Source organism: Lissotriton helveticus, chromosome 9, assembly GCF_964261635.1.
Source record: "Lissotriton helveticus chromosome 9, aLisHel1.1, whole genome shotgun sequence".
Classification (NCBI taxonomy): Eukaryota; Metazoa; Chordata; class Amphibia; order Caudata; family Salamandridae; genus Lissotriton; species Lissotriton helveticus.
Genome location: NC_136070.1, coordinates 63,559,672 through 63,581,604, shown reverse-complemented (window position 1 = coordinate 63,581,604; position 21,933 = coordinate 63,559,672). Strand labels below are relative to the sequence as shown.

At 43.1% G+C, this 21,933-nt stretch overlaps 1 protein-coding gene across 1 annotated transcript in view; it reads left to right on the top strand.

Moving 5' to 3' along the window:
* Positions 1–21,933, top strand: part of SLC39A9 (solute carrier family 39 member 9) — a 194,661-nt gene that overhangs the window by 60,055 nt on the left and 112,673 nt on the right. The window contains exon 3 of the mRNA XM_078659454.1: positions 8,061–8,252. Coding sequence (XP_078515580.1) covers positions 8,061–8,252 — 192 coding nt within the window. The remainder of the gene's footprint in view (positions 1–8,060; positions 8,253–21,933) is intronic.

Here is a 21,933-nt window from a genome sequence, read left to right as displayed (position 1 = left end):
ATCCGGTTGTTGCGGGGAGCGGCCAGATGAAGGGCGCCCGTCCTAAACCGACTTTTCAGAAAGTTTGAGGCCTAATCTGCACCTAAGCTGCATTTAGATCCAAGGAATCATGAGGGTGTGACCAGCACTGGTCCAGAGGGACAGACACCCATCTCTCTATTGTCCTTTATTAATCGTCATTGACACATAACTTTGCTGATGGGAGGTGGGCTATTCCTTATTATACCAGTGTTACTCCCTGGATCAGGTACCAGCCTTATTCGTACAGGTACAAACTTCTTCTTGACCACATATAGATCACTCCTCGTGATTAGATCTTGCAATAGCAAGACTTTAACCTGCAAACAGTCCTTCTTTGCAAGGCGTGATGCGATCTCGATCCTTCCCTTATCTGTCTTCTGTTATCGTGAATAATGTTTCGCCATAGATTGATTTTATCCTGTGGTATTAGTCTATCTGCCTATGTTTTGTCTCTTTCTTGAGGTCCTGTGTCTCAGGCATTCGTTTCACGTGATGGAAGTGTGATGCTTGCCTTCCACTGATGCTGGTAGTCCACAATTCTGATTTGTTTTTGTCAAATGAACTTGTCTAGAATTGATATCTTAGTTGCAGAGCTTTAGTCTCCTTCCTTGGGTCAGAATGTTTTGGTGCTTGTTGCCTCCTCCATTTGTCCCTCCACGTTATTTTGCCGTGTCCACCAATGAATTAACTCTTATCCCCTACATTCTGCCCCCAGTGTTACCTTGCCTGCCCCAAACTCCAGTAACTATCTCATGCAATCGGTCCGGCTTGCCCGTAAGCTGAGACAATTACTTTTCCACTTTTTTGAGGAACACTAATGGACAACTTTACCCTCTGGTAATTGTTCTCTGCTCTTTTATTGGTCATATGTCTCTGGCTATTAAAGAACTCCTCTTTGCCCTACGTCTCTAATCATTTGCTTTGCTTCATATTGCCTTTTCACCATGGTACTCGCACTGTTCTAGTGACCTCAAGGCTGCTGTAATGTCCACCACATTGCTCCAGTGCAGCACCTTATCCATCAAAACCACCCTAATCGAGCAATATGCTGCTGGACTCCAAGGTGGCCACCTTAACAGGAGAGTCCTTCTATTCCAGTGTAGAGATTTGTAGCATTCAAGATGTCCGCTCCTGGAGGAGAGTCCGTTCAGATCAGGAAGTTATCCTTTCCACCTGCACACACCAAGCATGCAACCTTGCAGTGAGCAAGTCAATCGGCCTCCACACTTATTGCAGTGTGTATTTTCCAGGGCTTGTGTTGGCCCCCACCTCTGCAGAGTGCTCACACTACTGTGCCCTGAGAGGAGCTGATCCCTACTTCTTTTCCTGACCCCCCAGGGGCTCTGGCCAGCAACAAGGTTACCAGTGTAATTGTCTCCTATCCTCCTCCTACTACCTGTTCGGCCCCCTTTCTCCTGAATCTCACGTTGGTGGCTCACCAAGAATGGAGTGGGCACTTGTTTCCAAATTATCTTACGACTTACCGCACAGAGTTCTTGATTTCCTGTCTCCTGCTTGGCAGTACATATCCCATATACTCAATTTAAAGTGACTATTTCATGTAAGGATGTGTTTGGTGTACACTATGCTCCTGCCAATCCTTGGACAACTATGTGAACCTAGTGGAAGAAGTGAGGCACTCACTTCTTCCCTTTTACCTTCTTGAGTTCATTTTATTTCAGCACCCGCATTGTCTAAAAGTTGAACTAAATGCTATTTTTCATCATGCATGTATTCAATGTTGTTGAAAGAATGCTATATGTATTAGAGACACACACACATTTATATTATATTATATTATATTTTATTTAATTTTATTTAATTTTATTTAATTTTATATATATATATATATATATATATATATATATATCATCACAGTCAGGAAGCACAATTGAGAAAGGCCACAGGAAGCTAAGATAAAAGTCCATTTATTGTGCATTCGAACTCTTGCCAGCCGTCCCATCCCAGTACAACCGGCTTCTTTAATAAAGTGCTCTGCCAGACGCGTTTCTGGAAATACATTCCTTTCATCAGTGGCACAGACGGTAAAAGTGAGCCTCACGTTGCTGCTTCAATTAAGAACACCTGCTCATGTAGGCGTGGCATTCGCAATGCCTCATGGTGTTCGTAGTTTTAATCCAAGTGGATGTGTTGCTCACTCACCGATTTTAAAATGCATTTATTCAGCCCCAGTGGGTAGATGCGCAGTGTTCAGTGACAGGGCTGCCCTGCTTTGCAGTTTTCAAATGCGAACTTATGCAGGCTCCAGTCCTGAATTGCAGCCTGCAAATGCTTCCTTCTGTCATCCTCAGACTCGAACATCAAGTATGAGCAGACCCGCTTGGGCACGGTGAGCCTTCCTCGTTATATATATATACTAACCTAAAATAGAATTGTTCCTGAGTGTGCAAAGTGCACTTTAAAACGTGCAACACATAATTTGCATGATTGTAATAGGTTAATGTGATTAAATACAGCATGTACACTTAACTGAAAACCTGTTTGGACGTACCTACCAGAATGGCCCGTAAACTATGCACTTTATTTGAAGATTGGAGAAGAACTTATTTCCTAACAGCCTCAAAGCCCATGCCTATGATCTCCCTTGGTGTTGGAAACATTTGTTGTTCTGAATTCTATGTTATAGGCGTGGGGCTTACCATGAAACTAGTTCATCATAAAGTTTGTTGATGCCCAGACCTTATCTAATCTTTCTAGCAGGTACTGTCTTCTCGTATCATAAGCTCTTGTTTTTTTTGTGGATTTAATTAATCACCAATCTGGGATCGTATTTAAAAAAAACTTTTTTTGACGTTTTCGCAGAGACCACTCTAGCTGCCTCGCCAGCCTCCTGTTTTCCCCAAAAATTCATAATGAAAATACATACCTTGAGCAGCTTTTGTTTAGCCCTCTTCATCCATTGGTCCTTTCAAGTGTAATTGACATTTTGTTTACAAACCCTGCTGCATACAACATCGGTCAGTAGCTCAGCCCACTTCATCCATTGGCTCTCTTGCACTGCGAGTGATGGCAATTCTCACATCACTTGTACCGTGCGGACATCTGCTTGAAAACGTGCATTTCAGTGCAGATTTTATTTTAATATATGCTGCATTTTATTTTACCTATTGCATTTATTTCTACAAATAAATAAGTGGCATGTTCGTGTGTTTTTTATTTAGTTTATTTATTTTAACAAGAAAGGGATTGTTGGAAGTGTGTGTGTCTTTGAGCGTGGGTGCAATCGATTTAAGTTCTCATGTGTACACTGTGCCATGCCCACTGAGCTTCAGATTTCTAGCTTACCATCTCCTTTTGGAACCAAAGACACCACCAGTCTCCGATGTCAGCCGCACATTGCTCCAGTGCAGAGGTGTGGGCACCTTTCCTTCTTGTAGATATAGAGACAGCCAGTAGGTACAGACCTGGGTGTCTGGGACTGTTTTGTACCCGTGGACCTTTTGTATTCTTTTTCCACAACACTGCAGGAGGTAGTCACAGAAATTGATAAATACATGGAAACTAAGACCTACTTCAAAATGTTTGCTTTAGGTCTCATCTGGCCTTTGCTGTTCCAGAATCCCATGTTCTAGAGTTTAGAGCTGACCTGGCCTTTCTTTGATTTGGACTGTTCCTATTGGAGAAGAACAAAGGTTGATTTGCATGGCTCGTTCCTTGCTGAGCTGGCACAGTGGGCAAAAAGGTGATGCTATGGATTGCAAGCCAGAGTAATTGCCAGTAGCTGAGTAAAAAATCAAGCAATTCACCATCACCTTTTAGTTTTTCCCATGGTTGGAATGTGTTCAACTTTTCTACAAAATGTGCAAGTCAAGTATTTGTTTAGATTGCATCTCCCCTACCCTCCACCAGACTGTATCTCCTTTCATTATGCTTTTGATGTGTGATAGCCCTCCTCTGGGAACACTCTAATATTTTTCTTTTTGTGGCTGTACGTTGAACTCTAAACCGTATTTTAGTTGACACATATTTGACTCTGTGGCAACATTTCCTTTTCTTTTCCTGCAGGGTACACATTTACTTGTGCACCACATCTTTGCCTTGAATTATTGAAATGACATTGTAGTTCCAAGGATAACTGTCTCCTTGGTGATTGACCTTCCTACTCTTGATCTAGTTTTTCATGTACAAAAGCATTTCCGGCCTTTCATGCAGGACTTCATGCTTCGCATCCCTTAGGCTTATTTTATACATCTCTGATAGTTATTGTTAATGCTGCACTCCATTCTCCTTTCTTCATGGCTGAAGAGCATTTCTGTCCAATCCGTGTAAATATCACTGGGAACATTAAAATTGATCGATTCTTTTGTTCATTTGTGAAAATTAATTTCTCACAGGTTTGAGTACCTCTTGTGTTGGAGTGAAGTCTAACTGTATATTTGGCTTCAGTGACCTCACCACTTCCTAATCCATTTTACCAACCTACACTGCTCTGAAAGTTCTTGCTTTCATCTCAAAGTGTTTTTAGGTCTTGCCAGTGACCGCTCATGTGCTGGCATATGCACTGGCATATGCGCTTTCGCTTATGAAAAACATCGTTTTCAACAAGGTGCTTGGAGCCTGCTCATTGCTTACCATTTGTGGCTTTCCTAATCACTCATTTGCTGCCTCCTAAATGTGCAGCGCATGCCGACTTCATTTCCTCTTCTTTCAACTGAAGCATGGACCAAGCACTGACTGCTTCATCTTGATTAGGGTCCTTCTGCTGCTGACATCGTAATTGAGATACTATTTTTATTATCTCCCCCTTGTGTTCCTTGTTGCTTCTTCCCAAACAGACTTTACCCCACTTGACCCTTTTGCATCTTCTATCCCATCCCCACCTCCTGTTGCCCATGTTGCTTCTTCCTTATCACCCCCCATCAAATCCGTTATCCATGTTGCTTCTTTCTTACCACACTCCCATTGTCTTTATTTCCTTTCGCCTGTGGCTCCCCAACCCCGTGTTGTATGTGTTGCCAGCCCACCCCCAAAAGCTATTAGAAAAAAAGTTCTATGACCCCGTCAGCGCTGCCCGCATCAAAACGCCTTTTTCTGGTTCCTGTTCCTGCATGAAAGTGCTCTTTAAAAAAAAAAAAAACATTTTTTTAATTACTTTTAGCTATGTTCCTCTACAACCTGGGTAAAGACATTGGCTTTTGACAAACCTAATAGCTCTCATATACTCGAGACCAGTTGGCTTTGCCAGTGTTTGTTTGAGTTTAGTTGTGTCTAAAACCTTGCTGAAATTCTAGTAGACCAGCGCCTATCTTTAACTTAGATATTTATTTGCATTAGGCTAGAAATGTATTATATTTTTCTGCTGTGGCCTTCTTGTTATGAGGCGGTATACTCGTGAATCTAGTGGTTTAAGTATTTTCAACATTTTCTCTTACACAAAATTTACCATAAATTTCCTTACCACCCATAGCGGGCTGACTAGCAGGTCTCATCTATAAGCTGTTCCAAACCGTGATTGCGTCTGCTGTGCTGCAGCTCTACGTTCCTATGCAGGCCTTCAGGATGGTGGTCATACTGACATTACCTCTATAAGCTTACTAGATGCACCCACCTATCCCACTAGCCTTATCCTTTTTAGTTGATTTGTTCCAGCTTCTGTCTTTTTTTTAGTTTCATACTGTAAAGTGTTTATGCTGTAAAAATGGCTAAATTGCAATGAGCATAGCTTCAATGACCAAACACGGTCATAAAACCATCAATATGGTTAATGATAAAACCCAGAACGAGGGCCCTCAAATCTCCGAAATATGTTCTTCAGATACTGGCAAAGTAAATATCCTAGTTTTATTGGCTTCTTTAACCCATCTAGATTCTTCAGCCCTAAGGGCCTGGACCCATACATTTGAATAGCCTATCTCTTTAGATTAAACCATTTACGACTGGTATCTCTTGTACTCCCTCATCACCAAGAACCAGATCTAATATTTCATCCTCCGATATGGGCGTTTTGTGGCTGGTTTGTCTGTCTACCTGTAGGCACTTCAAGATGTTGACTGGATCATTCCAGAAAATTCAAGTTTCTCAAAAAGCAGGCGACAGCCTTTGTTTTGTAACTTGGAACAAGTTCTGTCAGTGGTGATCTCATGTCCTGTTGATCTTAAATTACGGTGACAGGACATGATACGGGGATTTCACCGTAGTGATAAGGCGTGCCTCTTTTACCTGGTTTTGCATTACCAATATGCCACACTCTAGGTTTAGCGCAACTACTCCATCCCTCTTTCTGAGCAAGGTTTACTGAAGTCTTCATCTTGTGTGTGAATTTCTGACCAGGCGCTGACCTGCATTGGAGCACTGTACTGTTGAAAGGTAGCCAAATAATGCATTTTTTTTTAACCTTTAGAAACCTCTAATCCATTTAAGAATCATAAGTGTGCTAAATGAACGTGCAAGCAATCTATGCTCAATTTAGAAACTCAAATTGGAGGTAGTCTCATTGCTGAAAAAATAGTTTTGTTGTGTGTGAATTTTTTTTTTTATATTTTACTATTGCACCTGCAAAGCAGAGCACATCCTTCTGGTTTCTATTGCACATCTGTCCGGGAGATGTTAATTAGAAACCAGATCAGATGAGAATTCAGTCGACCACTTGATGCCCAAGACATGGCAGTTAATCTAGATGCGAGTCTGCAGCAGCAGCAAGTGTACCTTTCTGAGCTCTGGTTTGGTGTGATCACATTTCCGTTTGCAGCATTGCCTTTTGCAGGGAGTTTATCGTAATCCCCAGCCCCCACCACAACCCTTTTCCTTTTTCCATTCATTTTGGCTATTTTAATACTAAGGAGAACTGGTTTGGCCGTGTTTTTGCTTTTAAAACCATGGAAGCAGCAACCTCAAAAGCTTCAGATAAATTGTACCTTAGCGTTCCCACCCTTCTCCGATGATTGGCTACAGTCACAGGGATAGTGTCCTACAAAGGACTGCAGCAGACACCATCACTGTGATTGCTTTCCAAAATGGAGCACTTATTTTTTTGTTTTGTTTTTAAAGCAGCTAGAGTCCCTTATATCGGAGTATGTTTTATCCCTTTTTTCTGGTTTGAAATCTTTAATTTGGCTGCCTTAGCTGTTACGTGTGTACAATAGCACTCACTGATGATAACCTGAGGCGGAGCTTGGCTCTAGCCATTAATATGCATGTACATTGTTACCTATTCTGCTCCAAGCACCCCATCCTGAGACGCGGCCGACCCATGACAGGTTGTAGGCGACCTGCTTTGTAATCAGTATCCCAAATGTAAGGATCTGTATAGTGCTACTTTTGCATGATACACCCTGCCAGACTTCGCCTCGGCCCACCAGGGTTGTAGGAGGCATGCTGTGTAATTGCTTTTCTGATTGTTCAGCCAATAAAAAAAAGATTAGATACTAAAAGAACTGCGGCTGCTTTAAAAACAACAAAACTTTCAGTGAGAAGCTTTTTCCCCCATTTCTGAAGGAAGAAGGGGTTCAAGTGGAACTCCTCCCCCTGTTGTGAATTAGTTACTACCCCAACTTGGGAGTCAGTCAGCAGCTGATCAGTGGTTTGTAGCCACAGTTACGTTTGCATAGCAGATTCATTTTAATCTGCGATTAATTGACTTACCAAACTGTGCTTTGGTAAAGATTTCGAAGCCCATTTTGCATTTTGGAAATTCTAAATTGCAAAATGTGGGTATTATATATGTTAAAGGGTTTTTATTTGGTTTCAAAACCTGTGTATTACCTACTCATAAGGTTTTCGCCCACAAAACCCCTTTGTGCATCTAGGCCTGGCTGCTTATAAGCATCAGTATGCCGTGAAAAATTGAATTCCTGGATTGCTGGCAGTCACTTTTTAAGGGAGCCCTTGGAAAACTTCGAGTCTAATGGAATTCAAGAATGTACTCGTATGTAGGTGTTATTCTAAGTCCAAGTGCAAGAAATTTTGTCAAGACATAGTTTATGGACATTTTACAAATCCTTTAAAAAGTGCTTAATAGGCGTTGCATCGTGATATGGTCAGCATATGGCTAACGTTGAATTCGTATGTTTCTCCTCTAGCTAAGCACCATGATGCTCCTGAGACGCAGAATGTGAAAGATGCCGTGAAGGGAGCCGAGATATCTGCGGTTCATGAGCACCACCACGACCACTCACGGTTACATGCCTACATCGGCGTTTCCCTGGTCTTGGGCTTCGTCTTCATGCTCCTGGTGGACCAGATTGGAAGCTCTCACATGCATTCAGCTGATGGTGAGTGAATGTGTTTTCAGGGTCCAGTTTTCTATCATGGTGTCAGTACTGTGTGGAAAACACACTGTAAAGAAAAGTTTGCAACACAAATTATGTTTTCTTGTGTTAATACAGAATAAGAGTGAATTATTTCTGCGTGCTATTATTCTGGGGGTATCGGAACAGCAGCATTTGTTTCTTTCTACAGATGTGGTTGGTTTGTTGTCTGCATGGGAAGCCTCAGACTTCTTAGGCATCTTGATTGCACCTGCCACCAGCACATCATGGGCTTGTGTCTTCTATGTTGGCCCAGGCAAAATGAATTTCTCATCTGGTGGTAGATTTCTTTTGTAGAGGTATTTAGGAGCTTTGAATTAAAATGTTCTGCTTTAAAGTAAGGGTTAGCAGCTGTTGGGGGTTGGAAATGACATTGTTCATGCCTCCTAGACAGTTGTAGTAGAACAGTTTCTTTGCTTGTACATTTGGTTGCCTAGCATGTCTATCCTACAGCTGGTGTTTGTGACTAGCCTCTAGTCCTCATGCATTATTAGTGAAAAGGCACTATTTGCCATGATATTTAAAGCAAGAAGAGGTTATTGAGCAAGTGTCCGCACATGACATTTGCTTGAGCACCAGTCTGAAAAGTTTTTCCATGACATTTGTCTGAGGAAGGAATGCCAATGCAATACTGAAATGATTACTGTTAAGTAACTGAGTGGGAGTAGCAGGCTTGTAGCTGCCGGGATCTGTTTAGTGCAGTTTTTGTCTGTGTTTTTAGTGGGTGAAGCTGTTATGTGAACTATTTATCGAGCCATAAACCAAAATGTTGCTCACAAGCCTATTGCTTTTTCTTCTGACCATGCAGGTCTAATTTCAAGGGAAAGGTCAATTAATAAAATGTGCATCATTTGGTATTTTTGTGCTCTGGAACCTTAAATGGCAGGACAAAGTAAGCACCCCTGTTTTGGCATTGCATATTGTAAACATTTCTCTCAGTGTTTTAAAAAAGCTTTCTGGACTAGTGGCCTAAATTTAGCTAATTACTCAAATAATCAACAGTGAAGTAAAAGGGCAAAGAATGGATGTTCATATAACTGCAGGTGAGTGCAGTTGAAGTGATCAAAGAGCGATCAATGGAAGTGTCAAAGATCTAAAAAGAGGAACCAAGAACATAATTCTGGGGCTTTACAAATGCTGTTTGATTGGTATAGAGCAAAGTCAAGTGATAGATGCAAAGGAGAGTAATGAAGCTATTTTAAGGGTGTAGGAGTAACCAAAAATTCACAGATTCCAATGACTGCCAAGCATGAAGGACTTTCCCTGAAGCATATGGGAGAAAATAGCGCCTTTCCAAGTGTTGTGGAAACTAAACCAAACGAGAAACTGAGTGTAAGTTGGAAGAAGAATGGAACTACCGAGAGGTAGCTAAAGGAGTTTATGCAGCCCCATAATTTAAGTACAATCAAAATAATTAAGGATTCAGGGTCTTAATTAGCGCTGCTTTGGGGTAATACATGTGTGCAAATATGTGGTATTTGGTAAAAGTCCGTTTGGAGCAATCTTAAATAAGGCCAGTTAAGTATGATCCGTTGTCATAAATGTTTTTTAGGAGCATGCGTTGTTGCGCATCATAGGACGTGATTTGGGAGCGTTGGGAGACTGCTAGAATTAGGCCTGGGCAGTACATTTTGTTCCGCTCGCTGAATTTGCGGGTAATTGGGTAATTTCGCTTTCCGCAGAGAACGCGGAATTGCCAAAAATCTGGCGATTTGCGGCTTCGCAGAATATTTTGCTTGTTCGTGCTTTCAAAATGCCTGTACGCAAGATCTTTCTCCCCGAGCACGCAAACAGCGTTCGCGAACAGGAAAAAAGCATCGCGAACGGGCGGAACAAGCCATTCGCATGTTCGCTGAACTTTTGTGTGCTCGCGGCGATTTTTATACCGTTTCGCAAAGTTTTGCATAGTGGGACTAAGCAAATTCCGCCCACCCCTAGCTAGAATGGCCCCCCTCAAAGGAGCTCAGCATTATATTTGACCTTAGTGACCACCCCAAAATGATGCAGTGTGTCTGAGTTGTTATTATAACCTGTTAGTGAGATAAGAATTCGTTTGATTATCTAAAGGTGTTGTGCAGCTCTGAGGTCTCCAATTAGAATCTGTACTATGTGATAGGGTGAGGGATATTGCTCTGAGGATAGGGTGAGGGATATTGCTCTGAGGTTAAAGCACACCCTTAAGATGGAGTTGCAGAGGCTGTGATCTCATTTTGTTCAGGGCAAAACCCTCTACTGAGCTCATGCTGTCTGTGAACCAAAGCAGAATGGGTGTGTCCAGGTGGTAGGCATCCGGTTTTAGATATCTGCAAGAGGTTTTCTTTTCTTTTGTGTTTACCGCCTTGCATATCAACTTATCCGGTACCATCCCTACCCTCATGGGATTTTGAGCAAGAGAACGTTTCAGTTTATCAGAATGGCATTTTGCCGTTTGGTCTGACACTAGTTGTCAACTTTTTTGGTGAGTCTCCACTGATGGAATATTTTTTGGATGACCCTTTTATATTTGGAAGGTATGTCCAAGAACAGCTCCGGCAGATGAATGAGGTGTTAGACTTTGAAAAAGGTGTTAGACTTTGAAAAAGTGGAATTTCAGACATAGGGTGTTTAATCTCCAGGTCATCTTGTTTGCAAGGATGAACAACTGCAAAACAATTGGATCAAGGCAAGTATTAGCTCACCATAAGCTAGAATTTGAACTGATTTCCCTCGTCGTTTTATTATCTGTCCAGATTTGTAAAAGGATACACTGAAGGAACAGTTTGTGTGACGAGGCTACCTAATGAAGGGTTTGTTTTTGTTTTTTTATTTGACTGGCAGAATGGAAGTATGGCTTGACCAATGCTGTCACGTTGACCCGACTTCACATAACACGGTTGAGCATTATGTCGTCTGATGTTCTGATCCATGTATTGGGGCAAAGTAGAAGGTTGCTATACTGTTTGCCTTCGTACCTTTTAAAAGTCCACAAATTCAAAGCATTCGTAATAGAGGTCCTGGATGGATCTGGAGATATGAAGAAGTTCAGGTCTTTGGTGTGGGGAATACACTTCAAATTTAGAAGGTACCACGCATCAAGTAGTGGTAGTAGGTCTTCTTTCTTCCAAACTTGCATAGTTGGGACTTCCAGGCACTGACCTACTTATTGAGGTTGAATTGGTGCCTGGGTTAGAAACATTGTGTCAGATTGCTTATCTATGTCGAAGCAGTAGGAGAATAAGTGTGAAACGACATTATAAAGGAGTTAGAATGCGTTTAAGCATTTACTTATACATTGATGGAGACTTATTGGGGAGAAGACTTTGAAGGAAGGCAGGTTACGAAGAAAAGGAATTTCGGCAGATTTTGAGCAAATTATCTAGGAAATGGTAGATAATGAAGTATAAGGGATCTATCATTATGAGGGAAGAACTTTTTGTCGGGTTTGTGGTAAATAAATAATTCATTACCGGTACTATTTTTGAATACAGTGAATAAAACAGATACCTCGAATCCTGTCTCTTATTTATTGAGCTATCAGTCTTACAGGCTTTAATCAGGCATAAGGGAAGGGACAGGAACGGGATAGCCTGCATGGAAATAGACTGGATGGCAGCTGCCAGGGAAGGGGAATGGCATGGAATGGCATGGGCAAGGGTAGTTTTCAGTAACAGTACACAGTATATATATACTAAAACAATTACATTACATTCAATACAGTAGGCGTAGCAGTAGGCGTAACTCGTAGCAGTCGCGAAAGATAAGGACAAAATGGGTGTAACAAGAAGGCGTGTACAGGGCGTGTACATAGACATGTGATGTAAACGTCACAGAAGTGTCATAAATGGGGCGGAAACATGGAGGGGGCTACCTGAGCAGCTGGGACCTTTAACCTAGTGGTGCGCGCAAGCGGGCAATGACGTGTTACCAGGGAGAACTGGGGGCTATGACTTCTGCACTAGAAGAGGAGACTAAAAGTCTGCGGTGTCAGAACGACATGTACCTATGGCATATCTAGTATCTGGTGTTTGGAGTACATGTTGATAGAATCCAAAAGTTATCAGGGCAAAGGCTACTTGACACTAAGACTGGTGCGTGCATAATTCTACATGTATTGCGTGTGCTAGGAATATTCTGTGAATATTAATACAGTAACTCTCTTACATGGAGACAGAAAGGCTAGACCATGGCTGAAACTATTGATGCGATTCAGTAGCTTAGGAATGCAGAGAAGGAGGGCTGGACTGATAACTAGAAGCATAACATACTCTTGGCAGACAGGCAGGCAGAGCCAGGCCGGGCCGGGCACTGCGAGGCAGGAAGTAAGTGAAGGGTCAGGGATGCAGGTGGGGGCTGCATCGCTCCTCAGAGAGGGTTCAGGAAACTGGAGCTGAATCTGATGTCCGGGCCCTTTTGAGGCCTAGAAACGGGGACAATGCGGGGAATATAACGTGCACACCGTAAAATGTGGCAACATAGGCCTAATACTCGTTGCTTTCACGAGAACTGGAAACTGGCATACTAGAGTTGGACACAACTATAATTGCGTCTTTAATCGATCATAGGGGGATACATGCATATCGATCATGCACATATAACATAAGATGGGGAACACGTAGGCACATATAACATGGCAAAATTTACTTTTCCACATTCCCTCCTTGTGCCCTACGTTTCCATCAGGAAACATCAATATTCATGATACCATCTATCTGTTCATATAGCATCATTTGCTCGTCTCGAATTGTCTTGGAACAGGATTTAGGACTAGGAATACAAGAGGTAGCACACATGCCGCAAATCGCAGGGCCACATTGTAAACAGAGGCAGCAACTGAATATGATCATTACTGCTATACCTAGGAATGACAATACTTTCCATCCCCAGGCAGATATGATACTCCAGAGCCAACCGGACCATGTCCAGGTGCCTGGATTCTGGTGTAACTGATGGGCAATTTTATGAAGTCTGGTTATAGCTGAATAAACAGACGGCGCGTTATTAGGAATGAAAATGCAGCAACTAGATCCGATGACTCTACAAGCTCCTCCTCTATCGGCCAGTATGACGTCCAGAACTAGACGATTTTGGAGCACAACAAAACGCATAGCAGATTGTTCTTCGGTTAAATTACCTAGAGCGGAAGTAGTCTCATTCACTACTGCTTCAAGGGTTCTGGTTAACCTACGTATTAACTTACTATTCTGGACAGGACCTATAAAGAAAAAGAAACCTTTATTGAAGTCTTGATATTGTTCTAGAGCAGTTTCAGTTTGATCGACAATTGGGGACTCGGTCTCCCTTCTAGGTCTAACGTGTACTAGATGTGTGTTTCTGTGATAATCGGATGGGGCTAGAAAAACTGGTGGCAGTAGGAAGGCAATGTAACATGTTCCATCCCAATCGAGGGGCAGACGAACATATGCGGTCTGACCACAAACAAAATAAGAATGACGTGAGGCTTTGAAAATAGATTTCCCACTGTCACTATACTCGACAATAGTAGTACAATCACTATGTCCTACATGTGCGGAACCATTCTTTCTGACACATAATTCGCCTTTGACTGGTAGTACTGAAATAGCAGGCAAATCTGGAGTAGTATCGGACTGAACATTCAGGACCATGAAATTCGAGGAATAATTACCTAAGTCATATACTTCATTTTCTAGATCTAACCCTGTTCTATGGGAAAGACCTTGCTTGTCTGGGAAACATGTTCGATTCAGAAGGGACATATCAGTTGAGGATGACGTTAACGTGGACCATGCTCCACACGAACCATTATGTGAAAACGGATAGGGAAAGAGTGGCAGAACTCCCTTCGGTGTCTGAAAAGGGGGGGGAGTCGACCACACACCCAACAATTAGTGGCATTGCTGGTCTGGTGTGAATAGTGCAACATTCGAATGAATGTGTTGTTACGCATAGCAAGACGATAGGATAGCTCGTGAGGAGGCAGATCACTAAATGTGTGCTCTACTGTAGCATTAGAAAACATGTGTACATGTGAAATTGGAAAACATAAATGTAAAGCATAACTTGTGCATGTAACCATAAGACTCAAAAATAACAAAAAGAATAGAACGATAATACATCTTTTAGAGTTTTGACTAACTCTCTCACTGTGTGGGTCTATCTCATACATGTCAGGAACCTGTCTAACCGTTTCACCCGAGAGGGACTTAGACAATTAAACTGGCTGACTTATTTTACTAGACCGGAGTTTGGCTTTATACTCCTGCTGCGGAGTTTTCTCTAACAGGGGAAGTTTGAATTCAGAGTCTGTCTTTGGGCAGTCCTTAAGAATAGGGCAGTCTTTAATAAATGTCTTTTGTCGCAATGCATGGAATTTTTTGATATGACTGGTATGCCCTTGCGACCCTCGAGCTTGACGGCAGTCCTTGTTGTCAATAACACCAGCTGGGGCTCCTTCCAACGGGGCTCCAACGGACTTGAACGATCGAAATTGCGCACCAGGACGAATTCTCCCGGAACGACTTCATGCGGTTTCACCTCAGTGTTGTCTGGAAATGCAGCGGCAACCTGTGAACGACAAGAGTGTAGGGCAGACATCAAGGAAGCTAGGTAATCTGTCAGCATATTACTGGAAACGTCTGTAATCTTTCGGGGCATAGGTGTACCCCACATGTTTGGAGGGCGGCCGAATACGACCTCATACGGGGACAGACCTGATCTGGAATGTGCAACCATTCTCATGTAAAAAAGAGCAACTGGCAGAGCTATTAACCAATCTACACCTTTTTCAGTACACACTTTAGCAATGCGGATTTTCAAAGTCTGGTTATGTCTCTCTACGAGACCGGCTGCTTCAGGATGGCGTACACAATGGAACTTCCACTGGTACCCTAACAGAAGGGAAACTTGTTTCATGAGCTCGGATGAGAATGGCTGGCCGTTATCTGAATACACGACCCTAGGTAATCCATAGCGGGGAAAATACTCACGAACCAACTGCCTGGCAGTGGTCGCAGCTGTGTAATCTGGAACTGGATATGCTTCTGTCCACCTGGACAAAGCGCATACAACTACGAGGACATACTTGAAACCTCGACATCGCTCCATCTGAATATAATCCATCTGGAGGACTTCAAAAGGGTGGTCAGGAGGTTGGAATCCACCTTGTTCCACCGGGACACTTTTACCTGGATTGAACTGACAACATATCATACAGGTACGTACTTTCTGCTTGGCTGCTGCTCGTAAATGCTTGTTGAACCAAAGGTTCTGAATACTGTCTAACATAGCTTTTTCTCCTAGGTGTGCTGGACTATGTGCGGTATTAATAATGACTTGAACCATAGAGTCGGGGAGAAACCATGTGGCTTTTCCCTTCGTCAACCATCCTTGATCTGTCTGGACCCCTCCTAGTTCGGACCATTTCTTGATTTCTTCGGGAGTAGCATGTGACTGTATATCTATGACATCTTGTGTAGGGTCCTTAACTGTCATACAAGTAGTCTGTTCTGGAATGAGTGTCTGTGTCGTGTTAACTGGAATGTCTGGAGTCTTAGCTGTGAGCTTGGCTGTTCGATCTGCTAGATCGTTACCTTGGGAAATAATGTCAGTGACTTTCGTATGTGCCTTGCACTTCATGATAGCGATAGCTGTCGGTAAATGTATTGCATCTAACAGAGCTTGAATGAGGAGACCATGCTGGATCTTGGTTCCATGAGAAGTCATAAAACCTCGTTCCTGCCAGAGCACTCCAAAGTCGTGTACGACTCCGAATGCATAACGTGAATCTGTGTATATATTTACTTTCATGTTCTTGGCACGTATGCAGGCTTGGGTCAGAGCGACTAGCTCTGCTGCTTGAGCAGACAGGGTGTCAATACGATGTGTTTCTATAACTTCGGTGTCAGTAGTCACTGCATACGCGGCTACTAGTTCTCCTGTACTTGTTCTCATACATGAACCGTCCACATAAAGTGTCAGGTCGGGATCAGGTAATGCAATGTCTGTCAAGTCTTGTCTTGGCTTTGTCATAGTGTTAACAACTTCCACACAGTCATGTGTGGCAGGATTTGAAGTAACTGATGGTAACAGTGTAGCAGGATTTAGAACGTTGCAGCGTCTGATTTCTATGTGTGGCTGAAACGGTGTCAGTTCATAACCTGTTAAACGTGCAATTGTCAAGTGCTGAGTCTGGGTTCGGTTTAAAAGAACTTCCACGGAGTGTGGAACTTGTACTGTCAGGGAGTGTCCTAACACTATGGAATCACTTTGTCTGATAGCTAGAGCTGTGGCTGCAACTGACTTGAGGCATGCAGGCAGAGCCTGGGCCACTGGATCTAATGTGCTCGAAAAATAAGCACAGGGCTTGTATTGTCCTGCTTGATCTTGTGTGAGAACAGATAATGCAGTACCATCACGTTCAGTGACAAAAAGTGTAAAAGGCTTACTGTAGTTCGGTGTTGCTAGAACAGGTGCTTGACATAAGGCTTTCTTTAACTCATTAAAAACAAGTGTATGTTCCTGGGTCCAAGGGAGGACAGTCGATGTGGCTGCCTCCTGTGTCGTTAACTGTATCAGTGGCTTGGCTAGAAATGCATACTGAGGAATCCATTGTCTGCAGTAAGAAGTGAGGCCGATAAAAGCTCGCACCTCCTTCTGTGTCTTGGGCTGTGGAAGACGTGCTATTAACTGGATACGGTCAGGTGTCAACTGCCTACCCCTCTTGGACAGTAAGTGTCCTAAGTAGACCACTTGCTGGACACAGAATTGCAATTTGGAAGGGGACACCTTGTGCCCCATCTCGGCCAGAAAATACAGAACTGTAAGTGACGCACGTTCGCAGTCACGTTCAGAACGGGCTGTGATCAGTAGATCATCTACATACTGGAGCAGGGCAGTGTCAGTTGGCATGTGAATATTGTCTAGTTGTCTCTTAAGTGCTTGACTATAAATGCTAGGGCTTTCTGTGAAACCTTGAGGAGCTCGTGTGAATTTATAGCTTCTTCCATTTTAAACAGAAACCGAAAAGGAACTGGCTGTCTGGATGAATGGGGACACTGAAGAATGCGTTCTTGAGATCGATAACTGTGAAGAACGTAGCTTCAGAATCAATGGCTGTCAAGAGGGAAGAAATATCTGGGACTACTGGGTACTGGGGTATGATACATTTATTAAGTTCTCGAAGGTCAATCACTAATCGATATACTGGAGGTGCATTTGGATCAGTACGTTTCAGGACTGGAATGATAGGAGAATTACATACGTTGGAGTCAGTTTCTACGACCACTCCATGAACAATAAGCTCGTCAATAATTTTGGATAAGGCTGCTACAGCCTCAGGTGGCAATTTGTACTGTCTGATTCGGGGTAAAACCACACCTTGCTTTAGAGTCACACGATGGGGTGTGATATGCATACAACCTACATCAGTTGGACCTTGCGCCCATAAATGCTGTGGTACATTCAATAATCTTGGATCAAAATCTCGTAATACATAATGACCTTTAAAATCTCGCAAGAACAGGCGGACCCCTTCTGGGGAACAACAAATGACTGCTCCTAATTCTTTCAATGTCTTAATGCCTAACAAATTTTCTGGACAAGATTTCGTGAGTAACAAATCAGTAGTTCGGGACAATGGACCGACTTCTAGAGTAACTGGTTTCGATATTTCATTAACAATAGGCTTTCCTGAAAATCCAAGGGAAACATTTCTAGAGCCTGAGAGCGGAGCCCCTGGAACCTCGTCATGACTGATGGTAGTCCTACTTGCCCCTGTATCAATCAGAAACTTTCTGTCTTTCCCTAATACTTGACTGTGTACATAGGGACCCTCTTGATCTACAGGTATCTCGATGAGAGGCAAGCCTACCTCCCTCTCTAGGCTGTTTCATGAATACGGCTGATAATCTGGATACTCTGACTGTGCGTACTGGTACATCTGCTGTGTAACATGCTGTGTTGCAGCGATAGGCTGCGGTGCTGTAACTGTCTGTTGTGCATTCTGTGATGGCTGAGGAGTCTGTGAAACTTGTTCTTGTCTAGGCGGACGTGGTCTCTCTTTAGTTTTACCAGTAGCTATGTTGTGTTTCAGAACTGCACACTCGTTTATGAAATGACCTGGCTGTTTACAGTAATTGCAGGTCCCTTTAACGGGAGCTGCAGGATGACTGGCTTGATTCGGACCCCTTTTCTGACTGTCTTGTGGAACAGATTGTGCAACTAATACTTTCATTTTCGTGTCTTTCATACGTCTCCTTCTGTGTTCCTGCTCTTCCCTGATTCTGTTCTGGTGATACTGGAGCATTTGAAGCATCTGTGACGGAGTATTAGCTTGCCAGGTTCTTTCGACTTTCAATTCTCGATTTTTAACTTGTGGACTTGAATTCTCGACTAGTTTGGTAACAAAAAGATGAGGGTACGATTCACTACTTGTTTTCAGACCACTATTAATAATAAAACATTTTTCAAATCTAGAATAGAAATCACTAGTGTCTTCATCTTGCTTCTGTTTACAAGCTGAAATGGCATCCCAATCTTCCTTTTTCGTGGCTAGTAATCTTGGCAAAACTTGTATCAATAACTCGGGCAATTCTTTAGCTTTCCCCCCAAGACCGGTACCTGGTACTTGTGTATTATCTTCAGCTTCTAGAGCTGTCCAATCTATCTTTTTCTCTCCCACCTCCCATTCTTTTTCCTTGAGCTTTTCATATATGCCCGCGGGCAACAGGACCTTTAACATTTTAATGATATCAGGGTACGTGTATTCTCCCATACGGAGCATGTCTTTTAATTCACGGTGGAACCCTGCTGGATCTTTATCGTGACAGGGAATTAACTTCTTCATTTCTAAGAGTTCAATTTTAGTGATGGGGGTGTAAACAAATACTCGTTCTAGATCACCACCCGTTGTCCTAACTGGGTGTACTTCTCGTAACGGATTCTGTCTGTCTATGTAGAATGATTTACTTTCTGGGGGTGAGACGTGAACAAAATGTGGATTCAGAAACGTTCGATACTTGTGGCGCTGTTCTAGAATTACACTAATTAAAACGGTACCTAGACCTCTCCATCTATACTGGAGTAACTCGTTCAATACATCATGTAGTGGACCTGGATCAGAATGCTGTTCCTCATACAGTGTAATGAGGTACTGGATCATATACATACCCACCAGTCGCTGCTCGGCTGGGGGCAGTTTCAGAAACATTTGTGCCACTATTTCGTCTGGAAAAGTGGTAGAATCAGTAGTCCATCGGACTGCTGATCGGGCTAGTTCTTGTTCATGCATTGTACTGAGCTCACTATAGCCTATTCGTGATTTCAGAATGTGATCGGTAGCTTGGAATACTTGTTCAAGAGAACCCTGTTCTGGTGCTGGAGGAGGAAAAACTTTCTTGTGATCTAGGCGTGAATGTCGGTCGGAAAGTCCAGTTCTACCTACATACGCTATTCTGGAGGGATTCTCATCGTCTACCTCTTCAGTAAAAGAGTCGTCTTCTTTCTCGGTTACTTGTATTGTTTCTCGTTTCTCGTGTTTCTCGTGTAACTTTATTATTTCCCTACGAATTTTCTTGTACATACTCTCTATACAATTTTGTGTCTTGTGTCTTCCCTCGGCTATATGGTCACTCCACCTGGTCAGGACTTTCATTTCTTCTTGATCTTTTTCCGGACAATCTTGTTCTCTAATTAAACAGTTAATTAAAAACTTTAAAAGCATGAGCTGAGTCTCGACTTTTCTTTGAGCCATGGCTTCGCGAATACTTTCTGGATTCACTCCTGTACGGATGAAGCGATATATTCTGTCTAGATGTTCTCTCATATCGGGCAGGGTGTCCAAATAGTCGGTCACCCGTCTTAAACGTAATGAATGTATGACCATGGTACCATCACCTGGAACTGGATCATAACGACATTCGGTAAGTGCTCGCTTGATATCTGTGAATGTATTCACTTTTGGCGTACGCTGTAACGCTAGTTCATGTAGCGTCATACGTCTGTGTTGAGGCGGGGTACCAGGAGAATCTCCCCCCGCGGCTCCTAAACTAGAATCGTCGGTGTGTACTGTACGTGCTGGTAGAGTGACTGATGTAGCGGGTACATGTACTGTAGGCTGGGCCGGGGGTGCTGTAACGGATGCTGTAACGGATGCTGTAACGGGTGCTGTAACGTGAACTGTACCCACGGCCCCGGTGGCTGGAGGAACAGGAATTACATTATTTACAGGAGCAGGCGGAACAGGATTTGCATATTCTGGGACTGTATCGTCCAAATAGGACGAGAGAAAAATATCAGCTGCGGTCGGTTTGTGACGTAGCTTAATCGGGACCAATGGCGGCGGAAAATTACATGGTGCTTCCGGGGTTGCTTTTGGCAAGCCCTCGGCAAGAAGAGGATACATACCCTTAATAAGGGCATTTCTCTGTCTGTCTGACTGTTCTGCTTTAACTCGTTCACCTACTTCGATTAATTCCCTTTCTTGGGCTCTTTCTGAGGATTCCCTACTTAAGTTTTTCTGATTTCTTTTTCGGTTCTTTTATGAGATTCTTTGCGCCATAACTCGATGGCATCTTTCTGGGACTGTCTGGCTTTCTTTTTCCATAATGCCTCTTCTACTCGCATGATGCACTCGGCATCCCATGTACCTGATACAGGCCATCTATATTTCTCTTCCAGACCTTTGGTATAATCGACCCATAAATCTAAATACAATATGGCACTTAAGCCATGCTTATGATACATAAAATGTCCTGGACTGTCCCTAGGCGGGACAGGAACTGCTTCCTCGAGTAACCCTTTTCGGGTTTTTAACTGACGTAACTTGGAGAACAGCGGCATTCTAGACTTGAATCCGAACACAATACAATACACGATAAACACAGTAATGACTAGAAAAACAAATCACTCATACCACGACATTGAAAACACATTAAATAACATTTAGAATAACAGTTCGGACAGAAATATTACCTGGTATACTGAAAACAGAGACATGAATTTCTCGAGAACGGAACTTACTAGAATGACTAGATGCACTGCTAAAACAGTACGAAACATACCGGTCCCATAAAGAGACACGTCAGGACCCGTGTCCACCTAGGTGAACACTTCGGACTGGATCTGTGTACCCAAACCCACTGGACCAGAGACAAATTAATTGACCCTGTCTAGATACTACCCCAGCAACGGTACTCACCGGGCAGCAAGAACGGAAGGCCTCGGACTGGACGGGACTGCTACGACGTCGGACTACGAACTTCGGACTTCAGTTACAGGTGGGCCTCCGGATACCTCGGACCTTGTACTCTCGGCTTGGGCTCTGGTCGGGACTCGCCGCGTTCCTCACCGCCTCGTCTGGATGCTGGACCGCAACCTCCGTCTCCTCCGTGGGCCTGAGGGATACTTGAAGCAGAAATATCTGCACGTGCACGGTATGGTTCCGTCACGGCTGCAGAGGGTCAGGGGGCCTGCGTGGCTTCGCCGGCGCGTGGGGAAAGGGCAAGTCCCTATTCGGGCGCCATTATGTGGTAAATAAATAATTAATTACCGGTACTATTTTTGAATACAGTGAATAAAACAGATACCTCGAATCCTGTCTCTTATTTATTGAGCTATCAGTCTTACAGGCTTTAATCAGGCATAAGGGAAGGGACAGGAACGGGATAGCCTGCATGGAAATAGACTGGAT